General features: G+C 37.1%; 19 protein-coding genes across 19 annotated transcripts; 11 read left to right on the forward strand and 8 right to left on the reverse strand.

Annotated features, from left to right (window-relative positions):
• Positions 1–100: 100 nt before the first annotated feature.
• On the forward strand, positions 101–1,576 carry ARO8 (bifunctional 2-aminoadipate transaminase/aromatic-amino-acid:2-oxoglutarate transaminase; the record flags this gene model as incomplete). Its single annotated transcript, XM_015612043.1, has 1 exon — positions 101–1,576. The coding sequence occupies one exon, from the start codon at positions 101–103 to the stop codon at positions 1,574–1,576; it is 1,476 nt and encodes a 491-aa protein (XP_015467129.1).
• A 472-nt stretch (positions 1,577–2,048) lies between these two features.
• On the forward strand, positions 2,049–4,748 carry HIR1 (Hir1p; the record flags this gene model as incomplete). The annotated part of the gene is made up of 1 exon (XM_015612044.1): positions 2,049–4,748. The coding sequence occupies one exon, from the start codon at positions 2,049–2,051 to the stop codon at positions 4,746–4,748; it is 2,700 nt and encodes an 899-aa protein (XP_015467130.1).
• A 46-nt stretch (positions 4,749–4,794) lies between these two features.
• Positions 4,795–5,445, reverse strand: AC631_03216 (GET complex subunit; the record flags this gene model as incomplete). Its single annotated transcript, XM_015612045.1, has 1 exon — positions 4,795–5,445. The coding sequence occupies one exon, from the start codon at positions 5,443–5,445 to the stop codon at positions 4,795–4,797; it is 651 nt and encodes a 216-aa protein (XP_015467131.1).
• A 232-nt stretch (positions 5,446–5,677) lies between these two features.
• CKB1 (casein kinase 2 regulatory subunit) lies at positions 5,678–6,532 on the forward strand (the record flags this gene model as incomplete). Its single annotated transcript, XM_015612046.1, has 1 exon — positions 5,678–6,532. The coding sequence occupies one exon, from the start codon at positions 5,678–5,680 to the stop codon at positions 6,530–6,532; it is 855 nt and encodes a 284-aa protein (XP_015467132.1).
• Positions 6,533–6,668: 136 nt separating this feature from the next.
• AC631_03218 (J-type chaperone) lies at positions 6,669–7,364 on the reverse strand (the record flags this gene model as incomplete). The annotated part of the gene is made up of 1 exon (XM_015612047.1): positions 6,669–7,364. The coding sequence occupies one exon, from the start codon at positions 7,362–7,364 to the stop codon at positions 6,669–6,671; it is 696 nt and encodes a 231-aa protein (XP_015467133.1).
• A 153-nt stretch (positions 7,365–7,517) lies between these two features.
• On the forward strand, positions 7,518–8,210 carry AC631_03219 (U2-type spliceosomal complex subunit; the record flags this gene model as incomplete). Its single annotated transcript, XM_015612048.1, has 1 exon — positions 7,518–8,210. One exon carries the CDS (start codon positions 7,518–7,520, stop codon positions 8,208–8,210), a length of 693 nt encoding a protein of 230 aa, XP_015467134.1.
• A 171-nt stretch (positions 8,211–8,381) lies between these two features.
• AC631_03220 (uncharacterized protein) lies at positions 8,382–9,104 on the forward strand (the record flags this gene model as incomplete). Its single annotated transcript, XM_015612049.1, has 1 exon — positions 8,382–9,104. One exon carries the CDS (start codon positions 8,382–8,384, stop codon positions 9,102–9,104), a length of 723 nt encoding a protein of 240 aa, XP_015467135.1.
• A 230-nt stretch (positions 9,105–9,334) lies between these two features.
• Positions 9,335–10,402, forward strand: MUQ1 (ethanolamine-phosphate cytidylyltransferase; the record flags this gene model as incomplete). The annotated part of the gene is made up of 1 exon (XM_015612050.1): positions 9,335–10,402. The coding sequence occupies one exon, from the start codon at positions 9,335–9,337 to the stop codon at positions 10,400–10,402; it is 1,068 nt and encodes a 355-aa protein (XP_015467136.1).
• Positions 10,403–10,521: 119 nt separating this feature from the next.
• On the reverse strand, positions 10,522–10,800 carry STF2 (Stf2p; the record flags this gene model as incomplete). The annotated part of the gene is made up of 1 exon (XM_015612051.1): positions 10,522–10,800. One exon carries the CDS (start codon positions 10,798–10,800, stop codon positions 10,522–10,524), a length of 279 nt encoding a protein of 92 aa, XP_015467137.1.
• Positions 10,801–10,997: 197 nt separating this feature from the next.
• On the reverse strand, positions 10,998–12,452 carry AC631_03223 (arginyltransferase; the record flags this gene model as incomplete). The annotated part of the gene is made up of 1 exon (XM_015612052.1): positions 10,998–12,452. One exon carries the CDS (start codon positions 12,450–12,452, stop codon positions 10,998–11,000), a length of 1,455 nt encoding a protein of 484 aa, XP_015467138.1.
• Positions 12,453–12,646: 194 nt separating this feature from the next.
• AC631_03224 (transcription factor IIF subunit) lies at positions 12,647–13,858 on the forward strand (the record flags this gene model as incomplete). Its single annotated transcript, XM_015612053.1, has 1 exon — positions 12,647–13,858. The coding sequence occupies one exon, from the start codon at positions 12,647–12,649 to the stop codon at positions 13,856–13,858; it is 1,212 nt and encodes a 403-aa protein (XP_015467139.1).
• Positions 13,859–13,985: 127 nt separating this feature from the next.
• On the reverse strand, positions 13,986–14,541 carry RPL38 (60S ribosomal protein eL38; the record flags this gene model as incomplete). Its single annotated transcript, XM_015612054.1, has 2 exons — positions 13,986–14,216; positions 14,536–14,541. 2 exons carry the CDS (start codon positions 14,539–14,541, stop codon positions 13,986–13,988), a joined length of 237 nt encoding a protein of 78 aa, XP_015467140.1.
• A 366-nt stretch (positions 14,542–14,907) lies between these two features.
• On the reverse strand, positions 14,908–15,813 carry AC631_03226 (mRNA splicing protein; the record flags this gene model as incomplete). Its single annotated transcript, XM_015612055.1, has 1 exon — positions 14,908–15,813. One exon carries the CDS (start codon positions 15,811–15,813, stop codon positions 14,908–14,910), a length of 906 nt encoding a protein of 301 aa, XP_015467141.1.
• A 255-nt stretch (positions 15,814–16,068) lies between these two features.
• On the forward strand, positions 16,069–17,685 carry AC631_03227 (peroxisome biogenesis protein; the record flags this gene model as incomplete). Its single annotated transcript, XM_015612056.1, has 1 exon — positions 16,069–17,685. One exon carries the CDS (start codon positions 16,069–16,071, stop codon positions 17,683–17,685), a length of 1,617 nt encoding a protein of 538 aa, XP_015467142.1.
• A 465-nt stretch (positions 17,686–18,150) lies between these two features.
• AC631_03228 (uncharacterized protein) lies at positions 18,151–19,065 on the forward strand (the record flags this gene model as incomplete). The annotated part of the gene is made up of 1 exon (XM_015612057.1): positions 18,151–19,065. The coding sequence occupies one exon, from the start codon at positions 18,151–18,153 to the stop codon at positions 19,063–19,065; it is 915 nt and encodes a 304-aa protein (XP_015467143.1).
• Positions 19,066–19,230: 165 nt separating this feature from the next.
• On the forward strand, positions 19,231–20,550 carry AC631_03229 (tRNA threonylcarbamoyladenosine dehydratase; the record flags this gene model as incomplete). Its single annotated transcript, XM_015612058.1, has 1 exon — positions 19,231–20,550. One exon carries the CDS (start codon positions 19,231–19,233, stop codon positions 20,548–20,550), a length of 1,320 nt encoding a protein of 439 aa, XP_015467144.1.
• Positions 20,551–20,689: 139 nt separating this feature from the next.
• NAT2 (Nat2p) lies at positions 20,690–21,397 on the forward strand (the record flags this gene model as incomplete). Its single annotated transcript, XM_015612059.1, has 1 exon — positions 20,690–21,397. One exon carries the CDS (start codon positions 20,690–20,692, stop codon positions 21,395–21,397), a length of 708 nt encoding a protein of 235 aa, XP_015467145.1.
• A 254-nt stretch (positions 21,398–21,651) lies between these two features.
• Positions 21,652–22,815, reverse strand: LEU5 (coenzyme A transporter; the record flags this gene model as incomplete). The annotated part of the gene is made up of 1 exon (XM_015612060.1): positions 21,652–22,815. The coding sequence occupies one exon, from the start codon at positions 22,813–22,815 to the stop codon at positions 21,652–21,654; it is 1,164 nt and encodes a 387-aa protein (XP_015467146.1).
• Positions 22,816–23,395: 580 nt separating this feature from the next.
• Positions 23,396–24,631, reverse strand: NDT80 (transcription factor; the record flags this gene model as incomplete). The annotated part of the gene is made up of 1 exon (XM_015612061.1): positions 23,396–24,631. The coding sequence occupies one exon, from the start codon at positions 24,629–24,631 to the stop codon at positions 23,396–23,398; it is 1,236 nt and encodes a 411-aa protein (XP_015467147.1).
• Between the last annotated feature and the right edge of the window lie 843 nt (positions 24,632–25,474).

The following is a 25,474-nucleotide window of genomic DNA, read 5'->3' on the forward strand; positions in this document are numbered from 1 at the left end:
ATTTTGCAGGTTACCGTATCTATTACTCATATCTATATAAGAACGCCAATTCTACTCTTTCGTCTATTTGTAAGATACAAGAGTTTAACAGCAAAAAGAGATGTCTAAACCAGAAGCTAAAGATTTGAGCCACTTATTAAGTGAAGAAGCTAAGTCGAGAAAAAATTCTCCATTGAAAGCTGCTTTCAAGTATTACAAACAACCGGGAATGACATTCTTGGGCGGTGGATTACCATTGTCAGATTACTTTCCATTCAACAAAGTGACTGCAGATATTCCATCGGCACCATTTCCAAATGGTATTGGTGCCACAATTAGTGATGAAGATAAAAGTGTTATAGAAGTGTACAAAAAGGCCGAGATGAACAAGGCAGAAGACAAGCAGGTCGAATTATCCAGATCATTGCAATACGGACACACCGAGGGCCATACAGAGATTATTGATTTTTTAAAGGAACACACCGAGCAAATTCACAATGTTCCATATAAGGACTGGGATCTTATTGCATCTGTTGGTAACACGCAATCGTGGGATGCCACTTTGAGATCGTTTGTCACTAGAGGCGATTCGATCTTGGTTGAAGAATATTCTTTCAGTTCGGCATTGGAAACTGCGCATGCACAGGGAGTTAATACTATTCCAGTTCCAATGGATGCAAAGGGGATTCTTCCAGAATCATTAGAAAAGCAGTTAGATCAATGGGTTGGGCCAAAGCCAAAATTGTTATACACTATTTGTACCGGTCAGAATCCAACTGGATCTTGTATTTCTGCTGAAAGAAGAAAAGCCATCTACGAATTGGCTTGTAAGCATGATTTCATCATCATTGAAGACGAACCTTACTACTTCTTGCAAATGGAAGAATATACCACCGACGAAAAGAAAAGAGAAAACAACAAAGTCAATAGCCATGACGAATTCGTCAAGGCTTTAGTTCCGTCCTATATATCCCTTGATGTCGAGGGTAGAGTTATTAGATTAGATTCATTTTCTAAGGTTTTGGCACCTGGTTTAAGATTTGGTTGGATTGTCGGACAAGCCAAATTACTCGAGAGATTTGTCAGAATCCATGAAGTTTCTATCCAATGTCCATCTGGTTTTACTCAATCTCTTACTAATGCGTTGTTACAAAAGTGGGGTCACAAGGGTTACTTGGATTGGTTAATTGGCTTACGTGCTGAATATACGCACAAGAGAGACGTCGCTATTGATGCAGTTAACAAGTATTTCCCTAAAGAAGTTGTGACATTTGTCCCACCAGTGGCCGGTATGTTCTTCACTACTACTATCGATGCTTCCAAGCACCCTAAGTTCAAAACCGAGTTTAACGAAGACCCACTTCAAGTTGAAAACGCTATTTACGAGCAAGCCTTGAAACAAGGTTGTTTGATGATTCCTGGCTCGTGGTTCAAGACCCAAGGTGAATCAAATCCACCACAACCCGAATTGCCAGAAAATCCTGAAAACAAGAACACCTTCTTCTTTAGGGGTACATATGCTGCCGTTCCGTTAGATCAATTAGTCATAGGATTAGAAAAATTCGGTAAAGCGGTTAAGATTGAATATGGTCTCTAAGACTATTAAATATCTATATATAGGCTACATTAATTTGGTACTTAATCTCTAGAATACAAAATATCAAAAGCCATATTGTGTGCGCGTATCAACATACTTAAATATATGTAGATGTATATAGTAATATTGATTATTCTTACAGTAACTTGATTATACAAATGCATATCCTTAAGCTTCCCTGGTTTGGTCATAAAGGTAAGTACTATAATAAATTGATACTTTATGTATATTGTGATAATGATACTAACGGTTTCCAGCTGAGAATAAACAAATTGAATGTTACTCAGTGAGCATCAACTCAGATGGATCAAGATTAGCATCCGGCGGATTGGATGGAAATGTTAAAATATGGGATACCAAATCAATTCTTCATTTTAAAAACTACGAAGCAGAACCTGTTGCAAAGAGTATCAAAAATGGTATAAATCTTGATACATTAAATTCAGACATAATACGAAGACCATTATGTTCTATGAGTCGTCATAATGGGGTCGTCACAAGTGTTAAATTTTCCCCCGATGGTAGATTTTTAGCATCTGGGTCAGATGATAAGATTGTATTAATCTGGGAGAAGGATGAAGAACAAGCGAACCGCCCAAAACAATTTGGTGAAGCAGAAGCTGACTTAGAACATTGGACTGTTAGAAAAAGGTTAGTCGCCCACGATAATGATGTTCAAGATATATGTTGGTCGCCTGATGGATCTTTGTTAGTTACTGTAGGTCTAGATAGACTGATCATCATCTGGAATGGTCTTACATTTGAAAGAATTAAGAGGTACGATATTCATCAATCAATGGTCAAGGGTATAGTGTTCGATCCAGCAAACAAATTTTTTGCTACTGCATCAGACGATAGGTCTGTTAGAATATTCAGATATTATAGGAAATTGAGTGAACTGTCAATTAATAACTACGAATTCCAAATGGAGCACATTGTTATAGACCCATTCAAGAAATCACCTTTGACCTCATACTTCCGAAGGATGTCATGGTCGCCGGACGGTCAGCACATTGCTGTACCTAATGCAACTAATGGACCTGTTACATCTGTTGCCATAATCAATAGAACTAACTGGGGTACAGATATATCATTAATAGGACATGAGGCCCCTTGCGAAGTATGTTCCTTTTCACCTAGGCTATTTGAGTATGATAAAGACAATGATTCACAGAAGAATAAAAATGGAATGGGAAATTTCACTACTATATTGGCAACTGCTGGGCAAGACCAGAATCTTGTAATTTGGACTACGAGACAAAGTAAACCTTTAGTAGTAGCTCACGACATAGTTTCAGGCTCTATAACAGATATATGTTGGGCCCCAGATGGTCAAACCTTATATTTCAGTTGTTTGGATGGATCAATTACTTGTGTTTCATTTGATGATAATGAATTGGGAAAAGTTGTTAGTGAAAATATGAATGATTTGCAATTGCACAGATATGGTGCTGATAGAGAGTCCGCTACATTCCCCGAAAGTGTTGAACAATTAGTTTTAGAGGAAAAATCTGAAGCTACAGAGTATCAAGAAAGTAAGAAAATAGCCATTGCAAAGCCGCCAACAACGATTTTGAAATCAAGACCAGAGGAAGTAAGACCCAAAGAATTAAGTCCTAAACTTAATAATTTGACACCAAAGCAAGTAAACAAATTGACTCAAAGTATTACTATTACAAAAAATGGGAAGAAAAGAGTCGCTCCGTTATTGGTATCTTCCTCGTCCAAAAGCTCAGTACCGGTATTAGGTACAAGTGGAAAGGTCACTAAGAAATTCCAGATTGGATCGAAATTATCGCAGACATCATATTTCTTACCTAGATTGGGGGTTCTGACATCAGTACAAGGGTTAAAACTGAAAAATTTAGTACATGAATTTAATCACTCAAATGAAGCCAATAATGATGACCAAGATAATGATAATGAAGATATGGGTATTGACTCAACTAAAGCCAACGATAATAGTAAAGACGTCTCGAGCCAAAGTGTTTCAGAAGCTACATTAAGGAGACAAAGGAATAAGATAAAACGTGCGATATTAGAAACAAGATACCCAAGTTGTTTCCAATTAATTTCAACTTTACCGGACAACTTATTCAATAACCAAGCAGTATTGAACAGTAAAGTAAACCAAATTTTAAATAATAATTTCAACAGTACCAAGGAGAATAATAATGAAATAATAAGTGGTAGTTCAATTGATGCAATTGATGAAGATTTATTATTCTCTGTTATAGTCAACGGGATTCAATCGATCGAAGATCCTAAAGACACGATAATTAATGATACGCAGGCTTCATCGATTACATCCGTTGTGGAAGTTCGTAATGGGCCATCCTGGAAAGACATTGAAGATGATTTAACAGATTTTGAATATGGAAATAGAATAGATTTCCAGGATCCAACAAGTGTAATAGTTTCCAATAATCAAAATCATGCTAAAAGAAGCTATACATTATTCTTCCCATATAAAATACAGCATGTATTACCCATAATCAAGGATAAAATACTTATATTTTATGTATTCGCTTCATTTAACGGAACAATACAAATAGTTCTGGCTAAGACAGGAAAGCTTGTTAGTCCTGGAATGGAAGTAGGAAGCAATGTTGTATTGTTAAAGCAGGGAGGCGATTATCTCATGTGCATCACAAATCAGGGACTAATCTATGTCTGGAAATTACCTAATTTACCTACCCAAAGATTTTTTACAGGTATTGTTAGAGGAATAGCTTTGGCACCCATTTTGAATAGTAATGTTGAAGTTCCAACCATAGATCAGAAAAATGTGAACAAAAGACACGCAAATATACCTCAATTGGTGATACCTAATGTGAGAAAGCTCGATATTGATCCTCAAAATGGGTCTCCATTGGTTATGTTGGAAGATAACAATGATGTATATAAATTCTCATTGGATTTAATGGTCTGGATAAAAGTAGTAGACCCTTGGTATTTCCTTGCTCTAGCTGAGGCACTGGTTTCTTCGTTTAAGGCAGGAAATTGCGTTGATTCATTATTACATAAAAGTTACAAGTCTTTCGGAGAAGACGTCAAAAGATCCAAGATCGGGTTGTATATATTCAACAATACGGAAGAAGCTAATGAACTACAGAAAGTTATGGAGGCAAGGTTCAAACAAAGTATAGAACTTGCAGGACAAATAGCATAATATATATATAGTTGTCAATAGTATCAAATTCCATAAGCCTAGCTAATTACTTTGCAACTGGCGTTCCCGATACCTTTTCTCTATTAATTGACGATTTCTCTTTTTCCACTTCTTGCGATGGATATGGTACCTCTTTCTCGAATGGGAACTTAATCAAAAAAATAACTGACGAAATGACATTGTTGACGGCAGTCATCCATATTGTCAAGCCTACTCCGCCGGTGGTGATAAACGGTAATGCCAAAAACCACTCGACATGGTATGGTAACACTCCAGTAGGGAAGTAAAATAATACGGCTTTTCTGAACCACACTCTAAAGAACCAAATAGGTAAAGTCGTGGTAACAAGGATCGCATACCCAATGTACTTATTAATGTAGCTTCTAGATGAGGATGTTTCTTCTTTCAACTTATTGATGTCCACTGTAAGCTTATCAGACTGACGGTTCAATTTGGTCCATCTAGCATACTGATCCTGGGCACTTATTGACTTTTTCTCCTTCGATACCTTTGCCAACTCACTTCTCTTTTGATCCAATTCGATGAATTTTGAGTCCCCTAACTTAGGGGCAACCTTACAGTATGCTGACCATCCAATATTCTCTAAGGTAGCTTTACCGATTGCATTGATCAATTGTTTAGCAAAAAGAACAACCAATACACTGATTAACAAATTCGAAGGACTTATGTCAAACATATTAGTACTTCAATTGCAATTTTTCACTTAATATACTCCTTCCAACGCTATTTGGTATTGGTAGGACTTGAAGTGATTCTTGATAGTACTGGACCAAATAGTATAGTGAAAATTACACAAAAGGTGTTTGGGAATTTTGGTGAGACAAAACACTTTTGCTCAACCAAAACGACTAGCAGATGAGATAAAAAGAGTAGGACATACATTGTTCATTCAACAAATAACATCAACGATGTCTAGCGATCCAGAAGAAGATTATATTCCATGGATTCAACAATTTTGTGAATTGTTTGGACATGATTATTTTGTGCCAGTATCACAAGACTTTATTGAAGATGATTTTAATTTAACAGGATTATCCCTGCAAGTTCCATATTATAGAGAAGCATTATACACGATATTAGACTACCAAGTGGAGACTGCTGATGATAATGGAAGCGGAAATGGAACATCTAATACCAAAGGGTCGAAAAACGAACTCCCAAACAAGGCATTACTAGCACATTCAGCGGAATTATTATATGGATTAATTCATGCCCGTTATATAATTTCTAAGCCAGGATTAACAGCTATGGCTAGCAAATTTGAACGTAATGAGTTTGGGTCGTGCCCAAGATACTACTGTGATGGAATGCATTTGATACCGGTGGGATCTACAGATATACCGGGACAAGAGACTGTAAGATTATACTGTCCATGCTGTAATGATATTTATCTTCCCCTGAGCTCTAGATACCTCAATATTGACGGGGCCTTTTTTGGGACCACATTTCCTGGGTTATTGGTGAAGATGTTTCCAGAAATTGAAAATCAATGCAGAAATAGAGTGTACAAAGTTAACCAAGATGATTTTGGGCTTCGTTTATTTGGATTTCAAATTAGTGAGCTAAGCGCTAGTGGTCCAAGAATGAAATGGCTCAGGTTGCATCCACGTACGTCTCAAGAAAAAGAGGAATTCAACAACTGTGAATTAAGCATACCTAGTGAATTTGATGAGTCAGATGCCCAATACAATTCTGACAGTGAAATGGGCGACCCAGAAGATAACGATGATGATGACAAAACTATGGCTAGTGAAGGAAATTAATCCATTTATTTCTGTTTGTAATCTACTTTTCCTTATACTTATGTAACATACGATCCATATATTAATATAAAAATTTACATTTAAACTTTTTAGTATCTACTTGTTACTATATGATAAAACTCATAACTTAACGACATTAATGGGTAATGTTGACAGGTTTACCTGGCTCCCAATCTTTAATGCCTTTTTGTATGTTAATCCAGTACTTCAATCTAACCGCTTCCATCATAATGTCATTCCAATCAAGTGGTTTCTTCTGTAACAACTGCTCGATTGCCTCCTCACTCTCATCAATTCTCTCGTCATTTTCTTCACTCAATGCTTCCAAATCCAGATCTTGGGTAGCTAATTCCAATGACTCGTGTGCTTCTAAAACCATCATGAGCATATTTTTATATTCGAGGGATCTCTCATCTGACGAGGACTGAAAGTCTGAGATTAATTTTTTCGATATATCGTCTTGTGTGATATCCAAGTGATCCGGATGATTTAGTTCAATCAAATGGGCAATTCTTGAGTATGGGTTGCTGATGGTCGAATAGGCCTTGTTCAACAACGATGAAAACTTATCGTCCACTGCATTATCAGTCAGTTTCGATAATGCTGCAGATCCAATAACTATATCTGGATGATGTTCACTTTGTAATGTTCTATACTCCCTACGGAGTCGTCTTGGGTTGATCATAAATGATTCATTTGGGGGTCCATGATCTGGAAACGTCTGCGGAAATAAATCAAAATATGACTTGATTGTCGTAGCTTTCGAATACAATCGTGAATGCACTAGTCTTATCCCCATTCGAGGAGCATACCCATATGCTTTCCGTAACATTTTTGAATGAGCTATCGATATAGTATGGTATATTTCATTCTAAAAGCAAGTTTTGACTAATTATGTCCGGTACTGTACATAACTCCTCTAGATTAATCTACATATATAGAACAATACATTACAAATAGGTTCCTTTACATCGATAAATGGGCCATGTTTAAGAAAAGATCCGTCAAGAAGAATGAAGACGGGGCAGTATCCAAGCCAAAGCGAAAATTGGATGTCGACGATTTCGAATCAGACTCCGATGATTTACTAGAGAAGAAAATCAAGAGCTCATCTCACAGCATCAAGAAACGTAAGCCGATGAATAGCATTAAAAAGCCTACACGAGACGTGGAACATGGTCAAACCTCTGATAAATCAAATGCATTATCTAATCCATCTTTGGAACAGGCCACCACCGACAAATCCGCTGGCGAAAAATCGGTAGGACCAATAAAGCCACCACCTATCAGCATTAAGACCACTACCATCACAGATTTTCAGCCAGATGTGTGTAAGGATTTTCTTCAGACAGGTTATTGTGGATATGGTGATACGTGTAAGTTTCTTCACATCAGAGATGAGCTGAAACAACGCAAGCCAATAGAAAAAGAGTGGGAAACAGTCACTGTGCAACAGAAAACCGATAAATCGAAAGAACAAATGCCCTATCGCTGTGTAATATGTTCGAAGGACTACAGTCTGCCAGTCAAGACTGAATGCAACCATTTATTCTGCCAAAAGTGTTTTATGAATAGATATAGGAATTTGAAAAAACCGAATTGCTTTATATGTGGAAAAGACACGGGAGGTGTGTGTTCGCCTGTTCTGAAAAAAGAGCTAGAGAAGCTTATTTCATAATGTATATAGTGTGTTTAGTCATAAGGGTAATAAATAGAGTAACATAGGCACTTGCCGGTGTTTGCGACTGATTCAGTATGCTCAGATATTTTCGATCCCCATACAATCCGAATTCGAATCATTCCATACTATTCTTAACACCACTTAAGTGTAGTGAAAAAGTTTAATAATATGTCGAATGTTCAAGATCAGCTTGAGGGATTGCCGGGATATGACATTGTCATGGATTATTGGAACGAATATGCCGAAGAACATATAAAAGTGGGCAAAAATCCATATGAAGATGGGAACGGAAAAAAGCTTCGGTTGCCAAAAAATACTACTAAAGAAGAACAAAAGGTATGGAAGAGGGTTCAAAGTACGGCCTGGGTCCACGATAAGTGTTTCCTTGGATCTTGTGGGGTTGGAATGGATTGCGGTTTGGGATCGGTTCCGTTGGTGGTAGCCTTATTTCCTGTGCTAGGACCCCTAGTGATGTATGGGATGCATGCCAGGCTTATCCATATTGTTACCAATGAGTATAAACTCCCTAATAAGCTAGTTTTACAAATGGAATCACAAATTGCATTTGATTTACTTATAAGTTTACCACCAGTCATAGGAGGGTTTTTTGCTTGGTTAAACGGGTGTCTGACTAGAAATGCAGGCATGATATACAATTACTTTGCCTATGTAGCACTGGAAAGAGAAAAAAACAAACAACCTACCTACGTTGGCACTGGGGACATTGATTTACGATCACCGGAACCAGCCTATACCAACACTGCCAGACTGGTTAATTATCAGTCGGAAAATGGCGCTAGTAAGAGCAAATCTGCGTCTAAAAAGAAGTCTTCCACCAATAATACGAACAGAATAAAGGTTGGAAGTCAACAGCAATCGGGATTTATATAGAACACCACTGCCGTAATACTCGCGATAAATTCCCGTACGAATATTTCACTATTTATATTTAATAAAAGTTACTACTATTACGATAAAATGTTCGAAAGGCCAGAAGGAATTGAAAACTGTAGAATATGGATGGATGGGTGTTTTGACTTTGTTCATCATGGTATGTTGTTATTATACAATTATTCAATTAAAATTGCAATCACTAACCAAATTAAGGCCACGCAGGTGCTATGCTACAGGCACGTCAGTTGGGTAAGGAACTTTATGTAGGGATTCATTCAGATGAAGAGATTTTGAAGAATAAGGGTCCTGTTGTTATGACATTGAAGGAGAGAGTCAAGGCTGTTGACGCATGTAAATGGTCTACTCAGTCAGTTCCTGATGCTCCATATGTGACTGACCCTAAGGTAATGGACGAATATGGATGCAAGTATGTTGTACATGGAGATGATATTACAACTGATGCCAACGGGGAGGATTGCTATCAAGAAGTTAAAGACTTGGGCAAATTCGTTGTTGTGAAAAGAACACCTAACATTCTGACCACTGATTTGGTTGGAAGAATGTTATTGATGAGTAAGGATCATCATTACCAGCCAATTCATGACATAAACAGCCATATTTTACTTGAAAAAAAAGAAAATTTGGACAAATTCGCCCAATATGCTACGGATAAAACAGGTTTGAAGCCAGGTTCAGGCGTTTATCTTAACATCGACTCTAATAAAGAATTGCATGTATTGGTTGAGCCTTCAAAGGAAACTTTGAACAAGTACAAGTCAATTGCCTACGTTGATGGGGGCTTCGATTTGTTCCACCCTGGGCATATCGAAGCTTTGAGACTTGTTAAACAAGATGCCATTAAAAATGACTGTGCTGTCATCGTGGGGGTACATGACGATCGCACCATTAACGAATTCAAGGGTCTCAACTATCCAATTATGAACATCTTTGAGAGAGCATTATGTATATTGCAATGTGAGTATGTCGATGGGATTGTCTTGGGAGCCCCTTTTTCGCCAACACCCCAATTCTTATCAAAGTTACCAGGAACGGTAGCTGCTGTGTACCACGGTCCAACTCCAGTGGAAGAAGAGCCATACGCTGAAGTTAAAGATAAAGGCCTTTTCAAAGAAATTGGCCCTCACGAATTCTCCAATATTAATACCGAGTTCATTGTCCACAGAGTGTTGGGCAATAAAGAAGCCTATGAAGCCAGGCAAAAGGCCAAAGGATGGAAGGCCGATCACGAAGCAAAACTTAGATTAGAAGAACAATCGCGTCTGAAATCGTCGTAAATCATTTATATTTATTTATGTAATTTTTACTTACTATAAACATACTCATAAATCGTATCTCGTAACTGATGCTGTATATACGTGGTACAGCATAACATACCTGTCCTAGTATGCGATGTCTACATAGTAAACATGGAATGGTCTAACTGTTCATTAAGCATTTTCATATCTTGCTCATTCTGACTATGATTTGAATTCCTTCTTTCCGATTGTCCGAACATAGTTACCATATTCATATCTGAGTCATCTTTCATTTCATCTCCAGGCTTACCCCAGTTTCCCTTTCCTGCTCCCAGCTTCTTAACTTTTGTTGGATCACAATTGATTGGGCCATGATGAGTGAACCACTTAGAATTCGATTTCGCTTCATGTACTGTCCATTTGTTTGTTCTTGTCATTTTGTATTTATTGAAATAATATATGATATATAATTATGCAATTTGATGTTGTTAGTTTATTTAACTTATAAAATATGCTTATTGCCTCCCCTATTTATACTTGAGCCTTGATTTATGACCAAATGAAAAAAGTGTGGGGTGACTTATGTCCATTGATTGCGAAATTTTGATTTCCTACAATGGATTGAGTCACACTATTAGACCAAAATAATACAATCCTGGAACTTCTCTAAACCAAATAATCTAATGCAGTCAATAACAATCGATTTCCCTATTGGGTTAAGCTGACCAAAATCACATTCCTTGAGGTCTGCTGTCATCATTGTAAATATGGAAACTGGCAAACCATTGTCAATGGCTCCCGAATGAAACCATTCAAGTATTTGCCAAAGGGGAATGATTCCTGGAACCACTGGTGGTAACCTGTAGACTGCGTCAGATGCAGAGCCAATACCATACGATTTTTGCAAGATGGCGAGGGCACTTTTGGCATCGTCGTAGATAGAGTCGTTCGCGTAGATTTTCTCACTCACATCTACTAGGGCCTTATTGTGGAATTCAGAGGCAGAAACATCTACAGGATGGCCTGTATTTTCCAATTCAAGCTCGTGAGAGTATGCATCGTTGTCTGAGTTAGCAGCATCTCCTACGACGAAAAAACGACCATTTTTGATGAAATCGCTTACTGCGGGCAATGGGAAGTACACCTCATTGCATAGATCGAGAAGCTCGCCGCCAAACTTCAGTTTATAGCTCATTTTGGGGCAATCGTCTATGTAGTAGCCTAGATAGTAGTATCCGAGTTGCAACTCGTTGCACATGATGATTTCTCTGAGGCCCGATAGAGTGCCAAGCGACAAATGGGCGTAGTCGGGGTCCCAGATGAAATATATAGATGATACCCCTGTCGGCAAAAAATCCAATATAGAAATGGCTATCAATTTTCCATCGAGATAGTAGCATTCATGAGTAGGGCCAACTCTATGGCTTGGAGAGTTATTTTCGGGCTGCCACTTCTTTACCCAGTGGTTCAATGTATCCCAATCTCCCAGTGATCCCATCACTTCTTTCTCAGGGAATGGCGTGTCACAGAGGAATCTCTTGAAAGATCGTTCAGTGACCTCGCTTGGTTCGTCATTATGGACATGCACTTGATACCTCTTGTACAATTCAAACTTTTCTTTCGAAAATTTAGATGGCTCATACCTAGTATAAAATCTTTTTGATTTTTGCTCTGCCTTGACTAGAGAATGCAAGTCAAAATGTTTATTTCCCTCTTTAGATTCTTCTTCATCTAGTATGCCTCTTATGAATCTGTTGATAGTCTTTCTGTGGGCCTTGGTCACCTTCAATTGATTGATATCAGTCCGGATAGTGAACAATCGACAGCATCCTCTTAATAAATCTGGCTTATATAAAAATGTTCCTGATCTTCTAAAACCCTGATTTATCAATTCATCATAATGCTGACAGGTCATCTGTTCTACTTGGCATCCTATAGTAATTGACTGGGATTCTTTATCGCCATTGGTACTTTTCTGGCTCTCAAGTGCATGATAATCCTCTTTTTTTCCGTTACAGTACCCACAATCTCTTCCTGAAATATAGTGTGGTCTAGATATGACCATTGGCAAGTCTGGACCAGGTTTCATTGTTTCTTTAGCTTAATCTTTAGTAATGTTTTATAGCATATTAACTAGGCTTCAGCTGAATATCGTTTTTTGCACCTTTGTGTAATTTTGAATACAGTCTTACTGAAATAAAAATTCAACCCATATAAAGAAATCACTGTTATATCCTTTTATTAACCACTCCAATTAATAGAATCCTTAATAATATAGCTGCAATGAGTGGTTCTACAAAGACTTCACCGGTGAAGAAAGCAACAAAACAAGCTGGATCGAGCGAAAAGGTGGCAAATAATGATAAAACTGATACGGTTAGTAATGGCAATATAACGAAAGACCAAAATGCAAATGAAGCAGAAGAACCAGATCATTCAATTTTATCAGATCCAGAAGACTATTTGGAAGAAAATGAATCGTTGGATATGAATTTGACCAATGGAGAACAAAAAGTTTGGTTAGTTAAGCTTCCTAGATATTTGGCAGAGAAATGGTCCAATATAGACGAGTTGAGCGGACAGCAGTTGGGTAGAGTTAAGATCAAGCAATCAGGACGTACTGGGAACAATAGCGGAAAGTTACAAGTAAAATTGGTTCTCAATGAATCAGCTATGAACGAAGACATACCCCATGAATATGACATATCTATGTTAAACACGCAAGTGCGTAATTCATATGTATTCAGCGAAGAAAACTTAACCAAATTCAAGCAGGAATTGACTGAAGTAGCCGATATGCCAGAGCAGCCATCGTTGCAACCGGTCGATAAGAAGAAGATGCAAAATAAGCCACAGAAATTTTTCAGAATCCAGAAGAATAAAGAGGGCCAGGATGGTAAGCCGGTCAAAAAGTTCGTTCCATATGTAAAAACAATTCCAAAGAAAACAGCATTAGCAGGTAAGGTTTGCCACGATTGTCAAATAATTCCTTCCAAGAGTGACAATAAATATTCGCAAGTTACCATGAAGAGACAAAATATTCAACCATCGAAGCCTAGACCTAAAGTTACATTATTGGATGAAATTCCTGGGGTTGTGCAATCTAATGCTGGGCCTTCGATTAAAGGTAACAATACTTCTGTGTTCTTGAAATCTAACCCTGCCAAGAGCAAGAATGGTGAAGGAAGAGCTATTAGAATGCCTAAGAAGGATTTGTTAGACTTGTTGTTCAGATTATTCGAAGAGTACGAATATTGGTCCATGAAGGGATTGAAGGAACGAACCAGACAGCCAGAATCATACTTAAAAGAAAGTTTGGACTCTATTGCTAACTTGATCAAAAAGGGGCCCTACACATCAAAATATAATTTGAAACCAGAATATAGAAGATTACGGGACGCCGAAAGAGCTGCCAGATTGGGATTGGTTATAAATGAGGAAAACGAAGAAAAGGAGGAGGAAGAAGAAGACATTGAAATGGAAGATGTTATTTAGTCATAGTAAATATTACATTCACCTCCGGTATTAAACTTGTAAACTTTATTAAACTATAGAAAAAAAGTGACCCGATGAGCTAATACACCATTTTTAAATATACAATTATTAACTAATAAATGTTAACTTATAAGTTCTTGATTTCTAAAGTTGGTGGTAAAGATTGTTGTAATTTCTTGGCCTTAGCAGCGTCGTTGACAACTAAGGTGTATTGGTATCTAGAACCTCTAACCTTGAACTTGGTTTGCTTGATCTTCTTACCGTTAGCGTTTAAAGCCTTGTTGACCTTGACAACAGCAGACTTGATGTCTGATCTTCTAGCTAATTCAACGAATTCCTTAATGTCTTTGATTTCACGCTAAAAATTGTTAGTATACATATTCTCCATACGTCCACATAATCTAGTTATCAAGTCATTTCTTGCCAGTCTGTAAGTCATCAATATGAAACATATCCCACTTTCAATAATCCATCGTATTAAGTACATATATCGACAGTTTTTCAATTGTTTTATGTATTAAACATTGCATGTCATCTTCTTGTAAATTTTTCATATTTATGTCCAATATTCCATCATCATTTGCAAGCCATTTGTTTCATTAATTTAAATCCCTTTTCACTTTCAGACTATCAACAATATTCAATAACTACTAGTATATAATCCCAATAGTACATACAGCCATCTTAATATATGTATAATGTTACTTAAAGTATATTAGCACTAACAAATATTTCAAATTTCGTCTTTTCTAATATACTCAAGTGAGGTCTGAAAAAAAAAAAATTTCCAATTTCCATCCGAAGGGTTTAGCCCTGTATCACTACACGTGAAAATTGGATATCAATACGGCTGCTTGGTTGTATGTAGATTCAGACCTTAGAGATCATGGAGACCTTGCAATGTAGTGCCTCTTGCTGCTGATCCTCCAATTCAGGCGTAAACTTGAAGAATGCAAGAATTCAAGAGGAAATTCTAATTACAATGCTACGATTTATGAGATATAATGTTAAGATGCACGATGTATGATGTTAAAGTCGCTATATATCAGCTATGTAGGCCACTTTCGTTCAGCAAACGAGATTAATCGCTTGACGGCTGTGATCCACCGTCTTGTTTTATCGTCAAGCATGATATTTGCCGAATTTTGCTTGTTTTCACCGGTGATTTTCAGGGCAGCACTTCTTTCGTGTATTCCTACGCCTTTGACCCCAATAGGCCACGCCACATTACCAATACTGAGCTTCATGTAACTCTCGTTGGCTCGCCGGTAGTCACGGTTCTGTAAGTAGTACATTATGGTGCAGAGAGACGTCAGCATCGAGTCAGTAAGCTTTTGCGTGCGGAGCTTGTAGAGTAGTCTCACCAAGTCTTTCTTCGTGTCCAAGAGCATCGTCGACTGTGTAGCCACTGAAATTTGCTCTTCTTCCCGTTCCTCGTCACTTTCTATGTTTGAGAAGCTCACCCTCTTCATCTGCACATCGTTCTCCCATTCCTTCACCATGTATTTGATATACATACGCACTTGCGTATGTAACTTGTCTCTAGCATCGACGCTGGTGATATCCTCCAACCTTATGTCTCTATCTGTCTCTGCTTCTTTTTCGAGCTGTATCCTATATACCTCGTTCTTCTTCTGGAGACGAAGAAGCACTTCTAGTTTTTTGATCTTGTCAAGCTTGGTACTATCTGCATCGCAGCTCTCATCCAACTGCTCTAATTTAGAGTCGAGTTGTTCATCTGAGATTGAATTGATCAATACCGTTTCCTCGGGCGTGTATACCTGTCTACTATTCTCGTCCGATGTGATTTTCTCACTAGTAGCAGCTGTCCGAAGTGTATCAGTCTCTGTGTCCTTCACGTCATCCTCGGCTCTGATCTTTTTGTTCTTCTTCGTTTCACCAGCTAGCTTCCTTTTCTTCTCGATTTCTTTGGATAATAAGCTTGAGAAATCCATCTACCATGTCTATAAGTGTTATGATTACCAATTTACCTATTTAAAGATATAGATGGAATTTTCATATGGATGCTATTGTGAGTGTTTGCGCTAATTTGAATGTGATTGCGATTGGCAGAAAAAACCCACTTTCAGAAATCAATTTATTCTTCCTATAGTAACTTAGCTTATAATCCGACAAACTCATTAAGGAACGATTCAATTGGTGTTAGCATAGTATTGAATTGGATAAATTGATTTTGAAAAAAAAATATAATGTCTGGCAAGCAAAGCAACCATAATGGAGAAAATTTAGGGAATAAGTCTCCAGGATCAAAAGTGCACAGTAGTCCCAACTCAGGGAAAATCGAAGGTAGCAGTGAAGCCAAGGACAATGCAACTGAAATCAGAGCGGTATTTAGCTCGTCAAGCAACTTGAAGGAAGATGAAGAAAATAAATCAAGGCCGCAAACATCACCGCTCTTGTCATCGACCCCACCTAGTGTTGCTAAGTCGTTGGTAAGATCGTATCCGTACTTATTGATAGTTAATAAGTTTTTATCGATCATAACATGGACTAATGATGATTATTGGATCAATATTATTCTTGTTTGTTTGTATTCGTTGGCTATATTGTATTTCGAAAATTTGGTGACATGGCTGGGACATTTGATTATAGTAGGCATTATCACATTGTATGCATTATTAAACAATAAAATCATTGAGGAAACGAATTTACACCCAACTTTGGATGATGTTGTTCAGGCATTGACCACTACGTGTATCAAAGCTGACATGTTGTTGAATCCTATTACATCATTGTCGTTAACTGCCTACGACATCAAAAGACTCCTTTTCACAACGGTTTTCTTGACTCCGCTTTATCTTATTGTGACATTTTTAATTGTCAAGCCCAGAATCATATTGTTATTCACGGGACTCCACATTCTTACATACCACTCATCGTACTCGAGAGTTACGCGTAAAATGTTGTGGAAGATTAAATTGGTCAGAGTGTTGTGTTTTTACTTGACCGGATTGGATTTCCTGCAAGCTAGAAACCATTCCTTATTTGCTGCTGCCTTTGCTAAAGTTCACAAAAATGCTGGACATGCTTTAGACTTGAGTAGTGAAGCTTCCAACAAACCTGTAAGATTTACATACGTGATTTACGAAAATCAAAGACGTTGGTTGGGTATCGGTTGGACATCGAATTTATTGTCTTACGAAAGAACTCCATGGACCGATGAATTTTTGAATGAATCTTCGTCCATTGAGAGTTTCCAACTTCCAAATAACGAAAACAATAACTATTCATTTGGAGCCCAACAATCGCAGCAATTGTCCGGAAACGGTACAACCTGGAGATGGGTTGATAAGACTTGGAGATTAGACTTGACAAATGATGGCGCCATTACTTTACAAAACAATAAGAGATCCAAGACCACTGCTAATCCATCCACCGATGAAGGTTATATCTATTACGATAATACCTGGAAAAAGCCATCGACTGAAGATTCATTTTCAAAGTATACTAGAAGAAGAAGATGGATCAGAACTGCCGAGTTGGTATTTAATGGCTCGTCTGATAGGACTCCTTCAACTGAGGAAGAAATTTCGTCTAGCAGTGCAAATATTCCTGAATCTTCCAATTCAACCACTGGCGCAGAAACAAACAATTCTTCAAAGTCGGCTAAGAAAAGAAAGAGCTTAAGATTTGTGGACTCAGAATCAGACAAAACAGATGAGAAGACTGATAAGCCAGAATCCCTCAATCAAGTTGAAAAAGAATTAGCAAATGAAGATCTGTCTACAAAAGACTTGAAAAAAGGAGTAGAAGAACTAACCTCAATGGCTCAAGAAGCCGATTTCACGGGCAAGAAAAATGATTGAGTGTAAATAGCGTTTTGTCTTCAGCTTTTAGATTATTCTGAGATTACAGTTTATAGTATATCTATATTTATATTTAATGCCAGATTGTTATTTATTTTAAGTAAGAAGGTAATATTTACAAGTATTCAGTAGCGTCTCGTTATATTGCGTTGAAACTCAAAATTTCACAATTTTTTAACATTATTATTAAAATTCTATTAATTTGATACTATCGAATTTTTCTTAACTATTCACATATATAAAGAACAAATCATACGATCCTAACATACAAATGATAATGTATAATGTTAATAAGGTTAGGTCCGTCAATAAAAAATCATATAAATATGAAATTTTGCAATTCTCGGCCTTCTCCGAGATCAAAAATTTGATAAGATTGTAATTCTGGCGATAAGATAGTATATATAAGAGAGGAAATGAACCGCTTTTTTAAAATTTTTTATTAATCATTATACTATAAACACTATGCAATCAGAATTATTAGACTCCTCATACGGTAAAGGAAATGTTAAATTCCTTAAGGTTAAAAAGAACCCCCAAAATACTAAAGAACAGGAAATCTTAGAAGCAAATGTGCAGGTGTTATTGAAGGGTGATTTTGATATTTCGTATACTAAAGCCGACAATTCTCCTATTGTCCCTACCGATACCGTCAAGAACACTATTTTGGTTGAAGCGAAAACCACTGATGTGTGGCCAATCGAAAGGTTTGCTGCTCATTTAGCCAAACATTTTACTGAAAAGTACGCCCATGTTTCCGGAATCGAAGTAAGCATTATTCAGAGCAAGTGGACTAAATACGAAGTCAATGGAAAACACCACCCACACTCCTTTAAACATGAGGGGCCTGAAACCAGAAGAACATTCCTTACCTATTCCAAAAAGAATAAGAAGTTGAATATCACCTCTTCAATTAAGGACTTAACTGTCTTGAAATCTACCGGTTCTATGTTCTACGGTTATAATGTTTGCGATTATACCACCTTAAAGCCTACCAAGGACAGAATCTTATCTACCGATGTGGATGCATCCTGGACTTTTGATCCAAAGCAGATTGCATCTTTGGACCTGGTATTTACTCAAGCTGATAAGGGCTTATTTGATTCCGCTTATGATAGTGCCAGAAAGGTCACATTAGACTTATTTGCCTTAGAGAATTCTCCTTCAGTTCAAGCTACTATGTACAATATGTCTCATAAAATTTTGGAATTGGTTCCTGAAATTGAAACCGTTAGCTATGCCTTGCCTAATAAGCACTATATATTATACAACTTGGAATGGAAGGGTATTAAGCAAAATGATGAATTATTTTACCCATCTCCAGATCCAAATGGTCTTATTAAGAGTACTGTTGGTAGAAAGGTCAAGTCCAAGTTGTAGTCCTATACATATATATATATACATAAGCATAATATTATAATAATATAAAGAGAGTCTATATTTCTTTTAGTATTGTACTGCGCATAAGATCTTCAATTTTTTTTATAACTACAAAAATTTTCAGTTGCAAAAGGATCATCTGTTTTCTCTATCATAGCAGCTAATATGTCCTATCAATCCAAAGTGTGGATGGCTGTAGTTGCAACTGCAGTAATTACTGCAGGTGTTGTTGAAGGAATTCATAGATATATGGATTCGCAAGGAAAAGCAAAGTCATCTCCATCGACTGAGCAGATTAAAGAAACAAATAAAGCCTATTCAGAAGAATTAATTCAAGAGCAGTTGGCACGTAACTATGCATTTTTGACCGAAGAGGGAATGGAAAAGGTAAGAAGCCAAAATATCGTGGTTGTTGGTGCCGGAGGTGTTGGATCTTGGGTTACTACAATGTTGGTCAGATCTGGTGTGGGTAAAATTAGGATAATAGACTTCGACCAGGTTTCTTTGAGTTCTTTGAATAGACATGCAGTGGCAAATTTGAAAGATGTTGGAACCTCCAAGGTGGAATGCTTGAGAAACCATTTATTGCAAATTGCACCATGGATTGAAATTGATACCAAAAACCAATTATGGAACTTAGATGCGGCCGAAGAATTATTATTTGGAGGTGACTTCAAGCCAACATATATAGTAGACTGCATTGATAATATAGATACTAAAGTGGATTTGTTAGCATTCTGTCATGAAAAGAAATTACCGGTTATTTCGTCGGGAGGTGCAGCATGCAAATCCGATCCAACCAGAGTAAACATTTCTGATATTTCGAAGACTGAAGAAGATCCATTATCACGTTCAGTACGTATTCGTTTAAAAAAAAGAGGTATCATTACTAGTATTCCTGTTGTGTTCTCTGCTGAAAAACCAGACCCAAGAAAAGCTCAATTATTACCATTAACAGACGAAGAAGTTGCAAAAGGTGAGGTTGACCAATTATCAGCCATTAAAAACTTCAGAGTTAGAATATTGCCTGTTTTGGGTACCATGCCAGGTATGTTTGGGTTGACCATCGCTACCCATCTTATTACTTCTATCTCAGGATACCCAGTCGAGCCAATTGAAGGTAAAAACAGATACAAGGTATACGACGGAATATTGCAGAGTTTGGCAGGCCAACAATCGAGAATTGGCAAATTGGACCAAAGAGTTCCTATCGCATTGAACGACGTTAATTATATATTAGAAGAAGTATTCCATGGAAAGTCCCCTATATCTAACTATTCAACGAGATTGACCCTATCCAGATGGGACCCAAGTAAGGAATTATCTTACCAAAACGTTGTTATCATGACCAAGGAAGAACAGAAGTTGCATGAAGATAGAGTCTTAAAAGGCGGCGAGCCATTGACAGAAGTTTATACAAATGAAATACTTGAAAGAGTAGAACAAAGGTTCTCCGAAGAGCGCTTCTATTCTCAATTCCGTTAATTAGTTGTATATAGTAGGAATACAGTATAATTGTAAAGCTCAATGTTTTGTTAGTCCTCGGATTTTACGTTCGCAGGAGTAGAAAAAAATCGAAATAGATGAGAGAATAGAACTAGTTATATAGACAAATCAATACAACATGTCTAGAATCAGTTTATTAAGTAGAATACAGGCACCGGTAAAGCCGCTATTCCACAAATCCCCAGGACAGATTATCTCCAGACAAATTCCGAAGAATCAATTCTTCAAGAGATTTCAATCGACGTTGAAATCGAGCAAACCAGCGCCACCGCAAGCACCAAATAAGCCAAAGAGTCTTAAACATTTGATGAAAGAATACGGATATGCTGGTTTAGGAGTTTACTTAGCACTTTCATTCATTGATTTGCCAATTTGCTATGTTATGGTTCATTCAATGGGTAAAGATCAGATCGAGTATTATGAAAACAAGGTAAAACAAACATTCGGTTACGGGATGTCGGATGAAGAATTAAAGAAAAAGCATGATATAAACAAGATCGAAGAAATGCATGAACAAACTAATTCTGAAGACCCGAATGCAGATGGCAATTTAATTAGTTTTCTTTTATCCCAGTTTTCGTGGACGGAATTTGCAATTGCGTATGGTATACATAAGTCATTGATTTTTATTAGATTGCCAATTACTGCTGCTATCACTCCTGGTATTGTAAAGGGCTTGAGAAATTGGGGTTTTAAAATCGGAAGTGATAAATTATCTACGACAGCTTCTATTGCAAAAGATACTATTAAAGACATTACTGCCTCAAGTCAAAAATTTGGCACAAGACCTAACGGAAAGAAGAAGTGGTTTAGCTGGTTCTTTTAAACCAAGGCTTTCTTGTACATATTGAAAGGTAAACTTTCCAAATAAATAAATCGAATAAACTAATAAAGTAAATCAATAAATGAATAATTAAATGAATTAAATAAATAGACAAACGAACGAGTAGACATATACGAAAATCAAATAAATATATGAATAAGTAAATAAATAAATAAATATGTAAATATACAAATACAATATACTAGTATAGATCTATTTATGTATCAAGTAAAATACGTAATAAAAATTTCATCAGATCATATTCCGAAAAACATTTTACATCTTTCGTAAACGTAGAATGAACATGCAACCATAGGAATAACTTTCATGTAACCAATACTCAAGCCAACAAAAAAGCCTCTAAATCCACTTTCTCTATAAACTAACTTGGCTGTGGACTTAAATGATAAAAATTGCCCTTGATTTACGGCACCACCCACTTGCATTCTTCTCCGTATAACTTCAAAGGGATATGCCGCAGTTTGAGAGCACATACCAGCAAGCCCACCTGCTAGTAATTGGGCATATGCCATCAAAGGCAATCTGGAATCTCTTGAGTTTATTTGGTCTTTATTGTTTGAAGATTTTCTAATAACTCTATTGTTTGAAGATGAGGTGGAAATAGAATGAGAAAGAGCTCCTTGTGATTGAACCGTGTACTTTGACAAGTATTTCGATCTCAAGATATCATGTATCAAATCATGCGTATAGAATGACACTCCCGCATATGGAATCATTCCTAAAATAGTTGGAGCAAACCCTCTGTAAAAGTTTGATAATGACATTACAGACAGAGGCAAATTTTGTCTCATGAGCTTTAACCAGGCTGGATCATTAACCCTATGGGGCGGACGCTCATTTAATACTTCCCTTAAAGTTGCACTCAATCGGCCCTGATGGTGCGTTATAAAGTGCTGGCGACTATTAGGTCTTATGTTTTTTTCATGCAAATGCTTAGTTTCAAATGCCATTCTAACTCTAAGTAAATCCAATGGATACGTAAAGAAAACGCTTGCTAAACCAGATAATGAACCAGCCATAAATCTTCTAATTGCAGTTTCGTGCAAATCCGTTGGGATTAAAATAGTCCTAATTTGCTCATAAGCAACAAACTTGATTGATGCATAAGGAAAGATTCTTAACAAAGTGACTGAGTGTCCTTGAAACAATCCGAATAATCCGTCGTTATTCCAAATCCGCTTACTTGCACGAAAGAGTCCGGAGAATTTACCTCTGTACTTAAGAAATTCTGGGTTAGACGTTTGGAAGAGAATCTTCACTCTGTCTAATGGGGCAATAAGTGTTTTAGCTGCACTTCCAGCTATACCACCCGAAATTCCTGACCTCAATACATAATCCAACGATTGCTTATCGATCACCCGAACAGGCTCAAACGGTGTCGATTCCTCGTTACAATTCATATTTAGCTTGTTTCTATTGGTTGTCGGTATCATGATTCTTAATCCAGCTTCTTATATCCAACGTTTATAATGTGTCTAGTTATATGTTGATAATTTTTGTAATTTCAATATTAATGTAACTGAGTTTTCAAGAATCAACCGAGAAATAAATATTATGAAATGAAAGAATGTTCACAATCACAGGAATGGTCTAATGAGCTAATACAACTGATAATAAGTATAATGTAATAAGATTAAAAGTTAGAAGATCATGTAAAATATGGGGTCGGAAAAAAATAGTAGCGAGCTAACATTGTGTTGATGAATTTTTCATCAATGTGACCGGACTCAAATGACCACCACCACTTTATTTGTAAAACTGATTTATATGAAGTAAATTTTACATAAATGTTGTTTTAATACTACATGTTATGTCGACAATTCAGATATCTCTGATATTGAGATTATTATTCACAATAAAAAGCGAATTGTTACCTAAATATATATTAACCTAAAATACAAACAACTAAAAGTACACCACGGGAATCTTATCAGGTTTTTTTTCTTATTACTTGGAAGTGATGGGAACATTTTAAGGTTGTTAAATATGACCTCTGTAGCCCGAAGTTCTATCCTTGTGATAGTTTGATGGAGATCTACCTCTGATAATTAGAGGAGGAGTTTCAATCGAGGACAATAAGATTGGTTGGATTTGACAATCCTCGTTCTCGATGATTCCGAGTAGTTCAACATGTAAGGTGAAGTATCTGGAATTGACCGAAGTAGATTTCAATCTGATAGAAGAAGTAAATTGGATTCTTTCGAATCTAGCCACTCTGGCGATTGAGTCACTTGGATAGTTCTTCAAAACGGAGTCGTCTTTCAAAGTGTCCAAATTAGTATTGTGATAATATTCGGCTCTATCAAAGTAGAAGACCTTATTCATATTTTCAATTTTATTACCGTTACGCTTGTTACACGACGCCCTGACTGTTTCGTGGTCAGGCAAGTCACCTGGAACAGCTGGGTAGATTGGTGGAGGGAACTGAGGACCCTTGTCTCTCTTGGCGGTGTGCTGAACAAGACTGATAGCCACATCATCGTCAGAGCACTTAGCAACCAATCTGATGGCAAAATAACTGATTTCAACCTTATTTTCGCCCACTGACTCGCCGTTCTTGGACGATTTTTCGTACGTGTAGAACTTATTCTGAATAAAACGGTCGAAGTTGAAATTTTCCAACGAGAATGAAGCCACCAAAGTGAAGTAGTTTCTCTTGTAACCAATCCAAGTACCATTTTCACCCACTTCGAACCCTCTATCAATCCTAGCTTCTAAAATTGGATTCACATCCATATCATTTCTCTTACAGTAAATATCCTGATGGTGTCTTGTTTCGCTGAATTGTGGACCAACCTTGAACAAATCACTCGATCTTGGCGCAACCTTCCTGTTGGTAGTATCGAGGAAATCCTCTTCATTTGCCTGTGCCAACATCTCAAGATGATGATGCTGCGTGTGATTCAACTGGTGGTGTGCTAAGTTATGCTGTTGCAACTGGTTGAGCTGAGAGTTCAACTGGTCATGATCATGCTCGTGGGGGTGATGTTGATGTTGGTGATGTTGTTGGAGCGCATGCTGTTGATGGTGGTGTGCGTGCTGTTCCTGGAGATGATGGTGGTGCTGTTGCACAAACTGGTGGTGGAGCTGGTGATCATCGTCCTTTAATTGGGGAATCGCTGCCACCGCTGCTGCTGCCGTGCTGGCTGCTGCCACTGCTGCCGCAGTGGCAGCGTCGTCAGGCGAAATTGTAGGCTCGTCGTTAGGCAATGTCATCATCTTAGTATAATTATCGTTTCCTCTATCCTATTACCGGCAATCTGTGATTTTGTTTAGCTTGCAAAATATATTCTGTATCTGGGTTGTTTCCACTTAAAATGACCAACACAGCGGGTTTTTTTTTTCACTAACAATCCTAATTCGATTAATCAACAATCAATCCAATAATATGTCTCAATAGCTGTTACAATCCCTTTATTAATGTAAATAATTGAAATCTAATTCTGGATACTATTAAATTTCAATTTTGTGCTATGTTTTCGATTTTACACTGTATACTTGAAAAACAAATAAAGACTTGAACACCAGTTGTTATTAAAAATCCTTGAGAATTTGTGTAATTAAAAATTTGGTGATTTTGTGGCGATATGGTGCGAAGAGCGTCATTGATAGAGTTCCTTAGTATATTATAACTAGTATATTATATCCAGAATATTACTGACGATTTATTTTTTTAGGACAGTCTTTGTAACTTAATACATCTTATTATTCTTGATGTCAGGTTTTATCCACATCTGAATTAATATCTCTAGGGGTGAAGCCATTTGCAATCCCCACAAGTCTCTTGAGTATATATCTGGCAATTGTTTGAAAACATAAGTAATATGAGGATGCTTTCATAGTTATATGGTGGGAAATGTATCAACTCGATTAGTGTTTACTGTTTGTAGATATATGGGAGTATTAGGTTAGTTTGTTTTAATATACGCCCAGATGTCAGACTGGTAGTAAATACTACCAGCAGAGATCTTTATATAAAAGCCTTTATGGCCAAGTTGGTAAGGCACCTCACTAGTAATGAGGAGATCGTCAGTTCGAATCTGGCTGAAGGCACCATTC

Source organism: Debaryomyces fabryi, assembly GCF_001447935.2.
Source record: "Debaryomyces fabryi strain CBS 789 chromosome Unknown contig00066, whole genome shotgun sequence".
NCBI classification, from domain to species: domain Eukaryota; kingdom Fungi; phylum Ascomycota; class Pichiomycetes; order Serinales; family Debaryomycetaceae; genus Debaryomyces; species Debaryomyces fabryi.